At 43.5% G+C, this 15,562-nt stretch overlaps 1 protein-coding gene across 1 annotated transcript in view; it reads left to right on the top strand.

The window, feature by feature from the left end:
* SLC26A3 (solute carrier family 26 member 3) overlaps positions 1-15,562 on the top strand; it is a 99,315-nt gene that overhangs the window by 32,511 nt on the left and 51,242 nt on the right. The window contains exons 8-9 of the mRNA XM_086967204.1: positions 2,745-2,827; positions 10,593-10,740. Of these exons, the coding sequence (XP_086823330.1) occupies positions 2,745-2,827; positions 10,593-10,740 (231 nt within the window). The remainder of the gene's footprint in view (positions 1-2,744; positions 2,828-10,592; positions 10,741-15,562) is intronic.

The following is a 15,562-nucleotide window of genomic DNA, read 5'->3' as shown; positions in this document are numbered from 1 at the left end:
ACCCACAGGTGTTTCGTTCAAATCAGTGTAGTATACACAAACGGCAGTATGTATAGATGATTGTGCATGGGCATCTACACTGGAGGGTAAGATAATGAGCAAGGGAACGGCATGTGAGGTTGCAGGTTTCGCAAGGCAAGCTAACAAACAGCTAGATTTATCACCTTCATTGTGTATCTTAGTTAAACATGAAGAATTATCTTGGCATCTAAAGATTTTAAGTTTTTCATAATATTTATATTTCATTGATCAAAGCTCTTCTGGCTTATCTGGGCGCGTAGGGAGTAGTAAGCAAGTTCTGCAAGGCAGTCTCTAACTTTAGGGCCTCTATAGTAACTGTCCATCTAACCTCCACTGTTATCTTGATACACTGGCCTCTTATGACAACTTTAAATGATTCCCATTCTATTAGGGCAGTAGAAGCTGCCCGATTAGTCTTTCAAACAAATGTTGTTATATGCTCAAGTAGTGTGTGGCCTACCCCATACACACTTAATTGATACTGCTTCTTGGCAATAAAAAAATAGATGTTTGATATTCTAATGCTTGAAGGGCTCCTAGCCTAGTGCCATTGCCTATTTGCACTGCTATCTACATGAAATGGCCTGCTTATGTTACAGTAGATCCACAAAGGTGTTACTCATTTCCTGTTGCAGCATTCATTCCTTGGGTAATAAGCACACAATTAAAAAGTGGCTGAGATAAATTTACCACTTAATATTTGATAAAACAATCAGGGTGTGATCTGAGAGCTGACATGTTTGCAGGGTCGCAGTTTGCAAATGAGGGTTTCATTATGAGTGCCCTTCTAATTGTGGCTGTGGGGAGGCAATACTAATACAGAAGAATGCAGGTAACAGCTTTTTCCAAGTTTGGGAGGTCAGAAGGATACATAACATGCAGTATCGAAGTTTGGGCACCTTATTGCAGAATGTTTTTCCTTTTCCATCATCCCTCCTAGTGCTCAATCCACCAGGTTTTGTTTGCTGACATTTGCATGAAGAAACTGACTTGGGGGTGTGGTGAATCTGCACTATGTGTAATCCTGTATCAAGCACAAACAATATTGCATCTGACTATAATACCTGAGGTTGTTTGAGGAGGCTGTAGCCATAAATAAGGCAATTTTGAGCACATGACACTGCCTTGTTCTGTTGCTGAAGCTTAATCCAATATTGTGTCCTTTGCAAGGCTGGGAGGGATATCATATGTACCACAGGTACCAGGAAATATTACCAATGTATGCTAGAAATGGAACCATGGGCTTCTGTAAATTAATACTATTGTTACTAACTAGGAGGTTCAAACCTGTCTCTCAGCACTCACTGAGAATCCAAACTGGAACTTTGGCAGGTGTGACTATGAACTTCCAGATGCCACCCTCCTAAATGAAGACAGTCAGTTCTTGTGGGAAATCAGGGGTTTTTGCAGTGTCCCCCTACTTTTTGCCCCCATATTGACTACTAGATGTTGGTTTTCTGACTCTAAATGTGCCCCGGGCACTGCCAACCAGACCCAGGGCCTGTTGCCTGATTAAACATACATGTAATTAGGTATAATTTGTGATAGTATTACTTAATTATTTTGTTATTTGTAAACTTGTTAACACTGCCTGGGCATTAGTTGTGCCTCATTAGTACCAGTTTAACATCCAAATGTAGCAATAAGCTACAGACAGGTGACTCGTAAACCTTTGAAGAGAGCCTTCCCCAAGGCGGCAACACATGTTGCTGTGCTTTTACTAACCTTTAAACTGTTTGAGCTGGAAACTAAATTATTTTTTTGTTAAAATCTGCAGATTATGCAGCACATGATGGATAAGTGACAAATCGACAATTATGTGAAAATCACTGGATTATTGCATATTTCCAGTAGCCCTGGTAATTAGGTATAATTACAATTAGTACAGACAACCTACCTGTAAGTCTCTCATATATGGTGCAGCATGTAGATTTGATGCCTAGTAGATTTATTGCAGTTCAGTGTGTACTGCTGTGTTGCCTGCTGTCATTTTAAATGCAGCCCTGCGTTGCAGGCCGCTTTCAAAATTTAATTATATGCAAATTCTACTTTGGAAATAAAGATAACTCCTAAGTCTTAAACTACCCTATTTTTACATACAAGTCACCCCAAACGTCTACCCTAGGTACCCCCAGTGTAGGTTGCCATATAAAAACAAGCAGGGCCATTCTAAAAGATGTTTTGTATGACCAAGTGAGGGAAAAACTGTAAATTTCATGTTTCCCTATTATAGCACGGTGGCTCCATTGACTAACTTGGGGATACTTTACTATAGTATAACTATTGACAGGAGTGAGCTAAAAGTATACTTCAAAGTATTAAAATGATAGTTAGAATAAATCCAGCAACTTGCCAGGGTTAGATTTATTATTACTATCCAAGAAAATGAGTCATTTTTTTAAAATACCTTACTATGTTTTACTATAATAAGAATAAGAGCCTTTTGATTTGAGTGAAATCAAGTCATAAGGCCTTACACTGAGTGTAATTAGAATTCATGACTCACCAAACATACTGGGATAGAGACACACCCCACTATCACTTAAACCACATTTCTACCACCAATAAACTTTGTGGGGAGGATGAAAACACACGCTGTGCATACTTCTTAGAACAACTCTCAAAGAATCAAAAGTAATGGAGCACACAAAATGGGGTTATGTGCCCTCCAAAATGAATCAAACACATACAATCCTCAAAAACCTATATTTTTCTCCTAACAGACGGTGGTTGCAACAGGAATCTCCTATGCCTGTAATTTTGAAACGCGATTTGGAGTAGATATTGTCGGACATATTGAAAGAGGGTAAGAGTACACAATTCTTTTTTTCTCAACTGCGTATAGTTTACATTCAATGTTTTCTTTTGAGAATATCACAATTAAATATAGTCATTGGTTTCCGCTCGATCTCTTGAGCTCCTTTATGAACACCTTCTTTTAATTTAGAAAACTCCCCTATCAATCCACTCGTTCAGTTTTAATCTACTCTAGTGTGGAGTATGTCATTACTAACACATAGTTTGCAGAACCTGCTTGGGAGTTAGATGATTCCTGTCTCTTGAACCCAACAGACTTCATAAATCACAGTTGCTTAGGCTCAGTGCAAAAGGCTTCAGCTCCTGGACAGGGGTAGTAAGCGTTACATAAATATCGATATCATCATGGCTTAAATTGTAAAAGAATAAGTGCCGGAGCTCAAAGGTTTTCACAGAAGCCCACTGCTGGTGCTATTGAGTGTCGGTGTGTCAAATACCAAGGCTGTGTAGTCTTTATTCCACCTCAGGCCTCTGACAGACACACCCTGGCCATTTATCTCATTCTTGCAGGTTCTAGCTTTCTTCCTTTGTCATGTTTTTCTCTCTTTCTCTGCCTCCTTTCACCAATGTGTAGTTTTCACTCTCTTGCTCTGGGTCAAAGCCTAATGAGGAAAAATAAGTGCAGGTCCTGGTGGGATTTTTATAAAATATTTACTAAAATGTTCTTAACCTCTTTTATAAAGTCCAGCAATCTGAGGCATTGTATACCGGCTTACTATTTTGTACAGCAGCTGTACAACGATTAGACCTGTTTTATGTAAGCGCGTTCTTACGCGTTGCAATAAGATCACTGCTATACCATTTAATATGTAACTTTAGTTATATCCAAGGTCAGGATTCAAAAATGGACACTGTTAAACCGTTGTGATTTACATATACGACTATTAATAGCAGTCACAATCCTAAAAACTCAAGACGGAGCCATATTTTACAAAACCAAAAGCGTGGGTCTCGTCCACTTCTTAAAAGGCATCAGTCAAAGTTAAGTCAAATAGACATGGGGAGACGCCAAGAACAGTGTCGTCTCTTCCGCTATGGCGGAGGAGCGTCGTCACACTGCTTTTAAGCAGTGCGTACATAGTAGAAACATAAAATGATAATAACTTTGCGTCATTATCATTTTATGCTTTGTGCTGCTTTGCGGGCGGGCAGGTGAGACCGCTCTGCTCTCAGAGCAGGGCAGAGGTGGAGTGATTTGCCCACTCTTAAATGCGGAATGAATGTTTGGTCATCCTCTCCTGCTGCCCAAACCCGTCATGAGCACTTTCCCTGTTCTCCATGCAGGCAGCATTACAGCCTGCGTGGAGAACATGCCCCAGGCCCCCATTTTCTGGTTGAGCATCGAACCAGGGTGCTTAAAACCAATCACAATGCTGCATTGGAGTGTTGTGATTGGTCAGTGTGGGGCTGCTGTGCATCCTGTTCCTCGAGTAGAGCAGGGGCAGAAAAGCATTATGGCATGAATTTCAACCTAAAGCAATGAGTTGTGTCTAGAAAACAGCTAGAGCACAGTGATCTCATGATGTACTTGACAGAATTTCAAGTGGCTGCTAAGTTTCCCACAGTCTTTTTTTTTGTTCAAAATGTTTAATTAACTATATAAATCTTGCTTTTTCACTCCTCTTTGATCACAACACTTCAAGGCATTCATGAAGGTGCAGAAATTAAGCCAGGGAGTAGAAAAGAAACAAGCATTGATATAGCCAATATATATCACTGTTGGGACCTTATAAGTGTTTAACCAGAGCTATTGGCTTTGCTGATGTCTTTAATCTATGCTGTAAAGCAGTGTGGGCGGTATGAGATAGATAGATAGATAGATAGATAGATAGATAGATAGATAGATAGATAGATAGATAGATAGATAGATAGATAGATAGATAGATAGATATGCTGTTTGGGGACAAATTCAAATTTGTGTGTAACCTGAGAGATAGCTCTGATGTTTGAGGTGCAACTCTTTAAGTCCTGGTTAACTTGAGGTTAGCCCTCCTGTGTGGAAAAGTTGCATACAAGGTTGAATACAAGATGGGTTTGGCTGTTGTCTAGCATGTCAGAATAGATCGGTTTATAATACGTACAGCACACAAGGTACTCGAGGTTTAACTGGTGGCATAATGATGGCTCCTGAAACATTTTTCTGTTAGGAAGAAAACCCTCAACGACCCCTAGGTGGCATGTTGATCATAAGGTTCCTCACCACACCATATGGTGTGGGCTACGGCTCCCCTGCAGGAGGGTAGCTCTTTCGATGGGTAATCCCTATTTGGGAAAACTGTATGGGTGATGGTGCAGAGTGTAGTGGTATGGGAAGTAAAATAAAAAAAAACCTGCTGGTGGATCTAAGACTTGACTTTATTCTGTCCCCAAGGGATATGCTTAAAAACAAAATCTGGAACCCAAATGTGTGTGAGAGATCAACACGCAACCTGTTCTTTGTCCTCTCCCTGGTGAGTATGGATTTTGTAGTGAGGGTCAGTTAAATAGAAACTTATTGCATTTGTAATTGCATATTACCTTTTCGCCTACTCACAGGAACCTCCCTGCACTCCCTCTGCTTCCTTTTTCTCTCTCAGAACTGACAACCATGAGTTATGAGGATTCTGAATAAGCCTTACCTAACTACTGACTTGTTTTCACATGGGAGTTATTTTCTCTAAAAAAAGAATGAATGGAAGCATTGTGTACTCTAGAATTTAAATGACTCCCAACATTCTTGGCATGGAATAATATGGCTGCTGATCCCAAAACATGAACTTAAGCTCAGCCCATCAATTCCATTGTAAAGTGAGATGGATAAGACCCGCAAGCGCTCAACCTAAAAAGAAAAGGGAGGCTTATCTTGCAGCTGCCACACGATGCTACCTGCTGTGCTGCTGTCTGTTTTGTATCTCTTCTTAAAGCCATTGTGGCCAATAGAAATACTTGGTTGGACACTTTGAAAGAAGTAATTTGCAATCATTCTTGTAAATGGTTCATCCTGTATGATGGGCAGTGAAAACATCTCCCTCCATATCAAATTGGGATGCTGGAGGATGTACATGCCCTTGATCCCACTGCCTCCATAACTGTAGGACCTCAATCTAAACCCCAGTTCTCACTAAGGCAACTTCCTCTCTTGGATGCTGATTCTTTAGACCTAATCATAACCAAGGTAACCCTGGGCTCTTCTTCTGATCCTGATCCCCTCAGCCCTCACCTTAGTCATTAACTCCATTCGCCCTGTAATTCTTGATATTCAAAACTCATCCGTCTCCTCTGGTACGGTGCCCCCTGCCTGGAAATGTACGCTGGGCAAGGCCCTTTTAAAGAAACACAACCTGGACTAATCCAACTTGACCTATAACCGCCCCATTTTCCTCCTTCCCTGGCTGAGTCAGCTAATTGAGAAACACTTAAACACCACACTGGTAGAATACTTGTAATCTAACTATCTGATCCATGACTCCCAAACAAGCTTTCGCCCTCAGCTCGGGACTGAGACGGCCCTTATGGCAGTAACAGAGGAGGCGAGGAGGATACTGGACCAGGGAGGCACTGCAGCAATTATCCTCCTAGATCTCAGTGCCAAATTCGACACTGTTAACCATAACATTTTCACCTGTCGACTCAAGAATCTGGGAGTGACAGGCACAGCATTAACCTGGCTCCAGTCCTTCCTTAGTGACTATTTCTTCCAGGTGTTCGAAGGAGATGTTATGTCCAACTGGTTGCCTCTTAGCTGTGGGGTCCCCCAGGGCTCCTCCTTGAGCCCTACGCTATTTAATATCTATATGAGTCCCCTGGCGGATCTTGTCCATCTATTCGGCATAAAGATCATCACCTATGCAGATGACACGCAGCTCGTGGTGGCTTTAAACTACCCGAGAGGTCATCTTGCACCCTAGGTCCTTGCCTAGAGGCGGTGGCCGAGTGGATGGAACTCTCATGCCTTAAGCTCAACGGGGACAAAACCAAGCTCATGCTCCTTGGCAACTCACCGTCTTTTAACCCTGCTCTCCTCTGGCCAGATTGCCTCAGCCCCGCCCCAGATTCAAAATCTCAGATCAAGAGTCTAGGCATGTGGCTTGACTGATCCCTCAGTCTCAGGAGGAGGTTGCGTAAGATCCTCACCCTCCTCCCCTTCCAGGCAAGAAGGATCATGGTCCATGCTCTTATTCTTTCTCACTTGGACTATGGAAACGTCCTGTACCTGGGAGATCCCCAATTCACCATTCACAAACTTCAGATGAATCAGAACTGTGTGGTGCGCCAACTTCTCCAGATTTCTCGCAGGCAATCCGTGAAACCAGCACTAAGTAGCCTTCACTGGCTCCCTATCACGGCTAGGATTCAGTTCAAGGCCATGTGCTTGGCTCACAGCGGCTTCCGGAAGAACGGTCCGGTTATCACTCACTCTCTCATCACCCCCTATCATCCTTCCAGAAACCTTCGTTCAAGCCTCTCCTATTTCGCCACCCCGAAGAAAATACAAAGAGCTAGATGGGGCGGGCGCTCCTTCTCCTTTAATGCCACCAATCTCTGGACCACCCTCCCTTCCAATCTTCCAATCTGTGGAAGGAACCTAACCTGTCGGTATTCCGCAAACTCTTGAAAACCTATACCTTCAAGGTATCGCTTTAACTTATGTGTCTCTCTTCCTGCCCTGTCCACAGCGCTGGGAGGCCTCAGGGTAGCCATGCGCTATACAAATACAAATTCATTCAATTCATTCATTCATTCATTCATTCATGTCTGTAGCATTGAGCTGTAGAAGCAAGTGGCGGGTCCAGACTTCTGACGAGCATCACATTTGGTGTTTCATTCATACAGTTTTCATGTACTACATGAGTCTTGTCAGGGAAGATGCCATAATCCTGTAGTTGTATGAAATTATTTATTTACCATTTTTCCACATTCAGGCACTTCCATGTTTTAGGGCCAATAACCTGTATGTGCCATATATGGGTCATCTACAGTTCACATTCCTTCCTTTGTATAAGTTACAAATCTTAATTGCTTTCTGCTTTCTTCTCCTACTAAAACAAGTTGCATGAGCCCTACTTATTATAGTCTTACAAAACAGTGCAAACCTACGTTAAAATGGCTCTCTGCAGAGTAGCAAGTGACATTTTCTGAGGACGGAGTAGTTAAAAGTCAACTGTGGGCATAGCCATTGCTCCCCACGTCAACTTCAGATAAAGGTGATAGAGACACAGGGAGAGAGCATCAGCAGCGTCACTGTGATTGATAGCACAGGTTACAGGGACAGCATGGGAAAACTAGTGGCAAATCCTGCTGTACAAAATAGAAAGTAGTGTTCGTATATCTTTTATTCGGTTGCCATAATTTTTTAGGAACCATAAAAAGTACATTACAACAAACATTTCATAAAAAGAGGGCAGAGAAAATTATACCAATTTATAACTTTAACAATAAAAAGAAATACATTTCAAGTTAAAAACCAAGCGGGGTAAAGAAGCAGACTGTTAATAAAGTGCAAGTGCGTTAAAAGACATATTAGTCATAATTACACCGATATTTTATACACATTTTAAGAAAACCAGCCACACTTTTGGCAATAAATTCAGAGTCTAAATATTGCAGAGCAAGGAAAGCGGGACGGCAGGATCTCAAGCCCATAGATAACAAAAGAGGGATGATCAAACGCTTTCGGGGGAACTCATATAATCTGCAAAATAGCGTAACATGGATTGTGGATTGTTCCGAAATGTAATTGCAAGGGCACTTAGTAATGAATTTTGACCAATCTTGCTTTTTTGGAAAAGAAACAATACGCAAAAATATATTAAAACAAAACCGAGTCAGTAGGTATTTTTCATAAGCGTTCAGATGGAATTTAAGGTAAGGTTGAATGCCTGGGGCAGTTTGAACACTTAGGATCTGGGTATTAGAGGTCTTGGTAATAATAAATAGTGATAAAGAGAGTAATTTATCAGAGTGCTAGCCCAGTGACATAGCTAGCCTTCCGACTGCCCGTGGCGGTCCCTGCATTTGTCGCCCCATGGTGGCCATATTGAAGAGCAGGGAGTGATGCTGCTGTCGAGTTTTTTGCGTTTGCCGCCCCGTAAACGCATTGAGGAGCGGAGGGGAGGGGAAGGGGTGCCTGTCATTGCTGTGCTAAGACAGCAGTTAAGATTGCCCCCAAAACCAGGTCGCCCCGGGGCGGGCCGCCCACCCCAGACCCTTATAGCTACACCACTGTGCTTGCTCCATAATCTGCTCCAGTGGGGGAAAGTTTGCACTTTTGATACTAATTTTATTTGTAAAAATTAATTTGATAAGCATGATTATTAGCGCTTACATTCACACTGCTTTTCACCAATCATTTCTAATTTACAATTTCAACAGAGCCTTCAATTGTAAAAAATGACAGAGAACATGAGACAGAGTTGATCCATTCTAATACTTTATATAGCTTCTCAATTTTGTGTTTTTACCCACCCTGTTTTACTGCCAAACCTTTGCAAACAGTGTCAGATTTTTTTGATTCAGGTTCTTTTTAGTCATTGACTTTGTTGTGGGTCCCACTTCATCTTCGGTAAAGTAAGTCTTGAGTGTGCTATGAGTCTGAACATTCCTTTTGGAGGCAGTATAGTGCACAATGAAAGTTAGTGTGAGAGTGCACCACTTGTCACAAGCCATGCTAGGCTTTCCTAATTAATTAAATGAGCCCCACCATGGCAGCACAGTGAACAGCACTAAATTAAGCCTTGGAGGAGTTTACGCAGAAGTCCACAAAGTGCAAATAAAACTGCACCGCATTACATGGAGCTCGGCCAGCGGCGGAGTTTCGTTAGATAAATGCAGTTTGCGGTGATTTTCTTTGTCAGGTGCTTGTCCGCACTGTGTAATCATCGCGAACAACATTATGCACAGCGCAAGTCGGTGCTGCGTCCTGTCTACCGCTTGAGCAGGATTATACTCTAGCCACAGCATTCTCAACGCGAATGGACGGTTTCTCAACAATTCGCGACCACTCGCAATGAGAAATCTGACCGCCCGCATTGAGAAATCTCACAGGGAGGTTGATTTTCCGTGATAACCAACTTGATGTTGATGATCACGAAGAAGGAAAAATCTTGCCGCTCCCTTGCCAACTTACATTGATGAACAAGAGCGAGGGAAAAAAGTTTGATCCGCTATGTGGAGCAGAGTTTTACGGAACTGCGCGTAACGCGGAGTGTGGAAAACTCTGCAAACTCCGCAAGTGGAGTTCACCGCCTAGACTTGCACTAAAGCACAGCGCCAGTCGCGATAAGTAATTAAAATGTAACGTGGGTGCGTGTCCACTATGGTTAGCTTGCAGAGTTAATTAAACATTAAATGAGTCAAGCGGCCATGCTGTGAACAAAAGAAAGGCACTAAAGAACAGCAACAGGCAGGCACATTCATTAAAATGTAAGGTGGACGCGTGGCTGCTATGGTTAAAGATAAAGTGGGTGTTGTATTAAAGAAGAGTAGCACGTGTGAAGAGCTGTTCAAAATGACAAAAAAACTGGATAAAAAGGCAGCATTTCCGATTGCCACAACAAAGACCTAATGGCAATCGAAGGGCTTGGCTTACGGCCATATTGTACCTATATCAGGTCTTGCAGACAGTGCATATGCCCTGCCTAGGCTCAACCTAAAAAGGTCATTATTGTAGACGGAGTCATTTACCCATTTTTACATTACAGCAACAGGTTTGTCTTCAAAGCTAAAGTACCCAAATCAGCATGTTTTAACGTGTATAACTCTTTTTATTTTTACAGATATCAAGCACCTATTACGCCGAGTAGCAAAGTCTTTACAGAATGCATTGCAGATGGGTTTTCTATTGGAATTGTTGGATTTGCTGTGGCATACTCCGTGGCAAAAGTGTATTCAATCAAGCATGATTATGTCATAGATGGTAATCAGGTATGGCTATGCTTGCATTACATATGTAATAGTTAATATTTAATTTTCATCACATTAAGTATTTTGGAATTTAGCAGGTGACATATCAATCATTCAATCAATCAGGGATTGGTAAAGTGCGCTTCTCACCCATGAGGGTCTCAAGGCGCTGAGGAAGGGAAAGAGGGTGGGGAGCTGCTCCGGTCAGTCGAAAAGCCGGGTCTTAAGTGCCCGTTTGAAGGTTTGGAGGGTCGGAGAGCGTCTTATGTCTAATGGGAGAGAGTTCCAAGCTGTGGCTGCGGTGTAAGAGAAAGCTCTACCTCCAGCTCTGCTCCGGCGTACGCGGGGGACCTCTGCCAATTCGAGGTCGGCTGTGCGGGGGTTCCTTTTGGGAGCGTGGAAACTCATTCAGTTGTTGAGGTATTTGGGTCCAATGCTGTTGAGGGATTTGAAGGCCTGCGTTAGTAGTTTGTAGGTAACTCTCTTCTCCACGGGAAGCCAGTGGAGCTCTTGCAGGTGTGGAGTCATGTGCTTGTGGCGTTTTGAATGGTTTGGAGTTTGCGTAGTAGGGCTTTGTTGTTTCCGGAGTAGAGTGTGTTGCCATAGTCAAGACGGCTGGTGATGAGTGCGTTTGTGATTGTCTTTCTGCAGTCCAGGGGATCCACTTGAAAGTTGAAACTGGTGGAGGTGATGGCATTGATTTGACGGTTCATGGAGAGGGAGGAGTCGAGGATTATGCTAAGGTTGCAAGCGTGATCTGTCGGGGTGGGGGGGGGGCCCCAGGTGGGAGGCCACCAGGTGTCATTCCAAGCAGATGGGCAGGGCCCGAAGATGAGCACCTCTGTCTTTTGGGAGTTGAGTTTGAGGCAGCTGTCTTTCACCCATCTGGCCACGTTTGTCATTCCTTCCTGGAAGCTGAGTCTGTGTCTTCGGGGTTGATGGTGAGGGAGAGAATTAGCTGGGTGTCGTCCACGTAGGACACAATGCTGAGTCCGTGCAGTCTGATGTTGGCGGCGATGGGGGCCATGTATATGTTGAACAGAGTAAGGCTCAGAGAGGATCCTGAGGGGACTCCGCAAACGATGCCGGTGGGTTTGGAGAGAAAGGGGGGGGGGGGAGTATGACCCTCTGAGTTCTGTCGGAGAGGAAGGATCGGATCCAGTTGTGGGCGTAGCCCTCAATTCCCATGTCACGGAGCCTGGTGGTTAGTGTGTGGTGTGAGACGGTGTTGAATGCAGCTGAGAGGTCAAGGAGGATGAGGGCTGCGGTGTGTCCCTGGTCGAGGAGAATACGGATGTAATCGGTGGCGGCGATCAGTGCAGTCTCTGTGCTGTGGTTGCACCGGAACACAGATTGGGAGGGGTCCAGGATGCAGTTATCTTCTATATTACATATAAATCAACAAAATGAGTCCTTGGTGGGGGAAACACTCTACCGCCGGTGCTCACGGCGAGAAAAGGGCCAGTTTTTGCTTTGGTATTTTTCAGCAATCGAAGAATATGCTGCACACACCTTAGTCACGGTAGTGATCAAGAATGAGAGGTTCGAAACGCGTAGGGAAGAGGTGAGCTTTTGTCGAATTAAAGAGCTGAAAAACGACTAAGGTGTGTGCGGCGTATTCTTGATTGCAGGAAAAAAGAATATATATATATATATATATATATATATATATATATATATATATATATATATATATATATCTCCTATTGACGGTCGTCAGTAGGTAGTTATAGTTAGGACCTAGTTTCCATAGGAAACACATTTTTTGATTAGCCAATATCTTTGGCACCGTTTGACAAATCTTTGTTAAATTTCCTCAAAAATAGGGTTGGACCGCTCAGTTTTTGTGTTGAAAGTTTCAGGGTGATTTGTCAAGTGGGGGCCGAGAAAAAAGGGGGGTCCCAAAGCGTGTTTTGTCTATGTTATTTCCCATAGGAAACGTTTTACATGCTACAGCTTCACCTGTTGAAAGGAATTACACCAAATTTGGCAAAAAGGTAGGTCTTGGTTTAGAGCGTACCCTTTTTTCAAATGGTGTAAATCCATTCAGTAGTTCCTAAGAAATGTAAAAAAGAAAAATATTGATATCTGAGCACCATGGAGGGTTCGCAAACCCTCCCGGGCACGAGCTTCACTCTGATTAGCTGCCAACACTCTTGTAACCAAGTCACAAGAAAAAGGGTGAAACAAAGATACAAAACATAAAAAGGGGGCAGGGTGCATACACCCTGACTGCGTAGGCCTGCTCAGGGGGTTCCCACAAGGAACCCAGGGCCCAAAAAAGCATTAAAAAAAAGTCATCCGAATTTGTGCTGGGTTGCGAATCTGGCTGAGAAAATTAAAATAAAACGAAGTGTGGGCTTTCGTGCTTCTTTGTATTTAAGCCCCCGGGTGGGCCAGGTCCCGGGGGCATTCAGCAATTCATTTTTGGGAGCCCACGGGCCCGTGGGGACCCATGTGGACTATGCAGCCCCGGGGACCGCCACCTCCCCAGGTCTTAATAAATTAAATGTGGGGGCGCGTGGCCCCCCAGCAGCTCTGGGGACCGCCACCTCCCCGGGGCTTCTAAAACAATTGTGTGGGGGTCCTAACCCCCCCACGCTGCCTCAGGGACTGCCACCTCCCTGGGGCATTCATGTAAATGGGCAGGGGGCCTCGCGAGCCACCCAAGCCCCGGGGACCCACTTTCAGGAGTCAATGACGAAATTTGTACATAAAGATGGCGGAAGTCAGTTAGGCAAAACAAATACCAAGATGCTGAAGCTTTGTTTCTTAAATATGTAAACATCCAGAAAAAAGCTACATCTCACAGCAGATCAGAGGATTCCATTAGCAGGCCGTACGATGTCAAATTTGCAATTAAAATGAATCAAACCTTAGACAGAATAATTAAATACATCACCTTCAGACTACAATCAGCAATAACAAAACTAAACTGGTCCTCGACTCTGGACAAATCCTCAAAGCATATCTGAAGGCGCAGCGGCCAGTGCAGGTAAGAGCGGCCAGGCGGAGTGGAGGGGGCGATTTCGACAGATGATAACGAGGGAAAATTAATTATCAATTTAATTTTCCCTAGTGGTCGTCTGTCAAAGACCTAACCCCCCCCAAACTCGCCCCCACCGCTCTTACCTCCCCAGGCCGCTCCTGCTGGAGGGGCGCACCATTCCTGCATATACAAATGGAAACGTCATGGATGCTAGAAAGTACTAAAATAGATGCACAAGCAGCAACCCTGCAAAACTGTTAGGAACCATTTTAATTTGTGAATCTTCACATTATTAATATTAGAGAAATCCTAATCAGACTCCAAAAAGCATTTCTTGCCAACCACATGTGCCTCCTTCACATATGAATAGGTTCATACATCCTCGGACTACTGAAAGTGAAAATGTTTGCAAGTGTTGTTCCCTGGCAAGCAACTTTTGACTCAAATTGGCACACGCCTTTCTGACATCTCAATAGTGATGGGGGTTGTGTTTGGTATTTACCTTCATCAGAAGAATGATGATAACACAAGAGATAAGTAAGTGGTAAGTCAGAGGTGCAGCTTAAGTCCCTTTCTATTCAATATCTATATGAATGACATGACTGTCTTCTTGCAAGAATCACAAGCTCTGGATTGGTAGCAAAGAATATAAATCGCAGCCGCATACCAAAGGGTGATGGCAAATCAGAGGTTTATAGAAAAAATACAAACAAAAAAATAAATAATTTTTTTGTATAAATGGGAAACCAGTCGACAAAACAAAATCCAAGGAGTCTGAAATAAAATAAGACACCTACAATCACACTGAAGATATGAAGTCTCTGTCCCAAAAGCCAGTGAGAGTGTTCTGTGCTTTGGAGGCCATATTGTCTCATATAATGTGGGTCACAATGATTTTAGAAACTGCTGTTAAACTTACACCACTCTATATATAGTTCTCTGTGCGGTCTCACCAAAATTCAAGATTAATAACCACTAACCCTCTAGAAAACTTGCACTTTCTGTTCTTTAAATAACTACTCATGGGATTCCTAAACACGGCTGAACTAAGACGACAGCCACTGCTGTTTAATATAGGAAAAGAGCCCACAAAAGTGTAAAGAACAGGAATAGCAAATCTTTTTGTTTGAAAGTCACAGAAAGTAGTGAAGTAAGAAAGGAAAACTACTAGTAGCAGTCTTGGGGGCTTATTATGAGTCTCGGAGTGACGGTCTTCCAACTGCCCTATTACGACCAGGGCAGTGGGGCCGGGCTGGGACCACCGCCTTCGTCAGGGATCCCTGGCGGTGGGTCAGCGGACTTGAGGCCGTAAAATTTGGAGTTTCCAAACAGTGGTGAGGAAACAAAGGGGGGACTACAGGGCCCCTTGTGCCTCGGCACAATGGGGTGCACTCGGGGGGGCACATGTTGTGCCCCCCTGTATGCATGCACCCCAGTACCTACACAGCATGGCCTGCAGCAGTCCATGAAGTGTAGGTACTAATTTTGACGTTCCCATTGCAGTGCCTATTTCATACCGCCGTGAGAATGCCAAAGAACCGTCCGCCAGACAGGAGAATACTCCTAATATGGCGGGTGGTTCAAATATGGCAGAATCAGGACGGTTATGCTCCCGCACCTTCTATCAAATAATAACGCCCAAAGGCTTTCTACACACAAAGGAGCTCTGATAAGTACTGACTAGAAGAACAAGTACAATGCAGAAGCACATAACCTTGATCTGCGGTCAAAAGCCAAAACTACATGCAACACACAGAGAACATTGCAAAACAAAGGGTAATTTCCACAGGCTTCTAGACAGGAATTACACCCTAATAACATATCTGCTCACAGGCAAACATCCGAAAAAGCTGT

This window comes from Lissotriton vulgaris, chromosome 1_1, assembly GCF_964263255.1.
Source record: "Lissotriton vulgaris chromosome 1_1, aLisVul1.2, whole genome shotgun sequence".
Taxonomy (NCBI): Eukaryota; Metazoa; Chordata; class Amphibia; order Caudata; family Salamandridae; genus Lissotriton; species Lissotriton vulgaris.
Note: the sequence above shows the minus strand (reverse complement) of the source record. Positions and strands in the feature narration are given on the sequence as shown.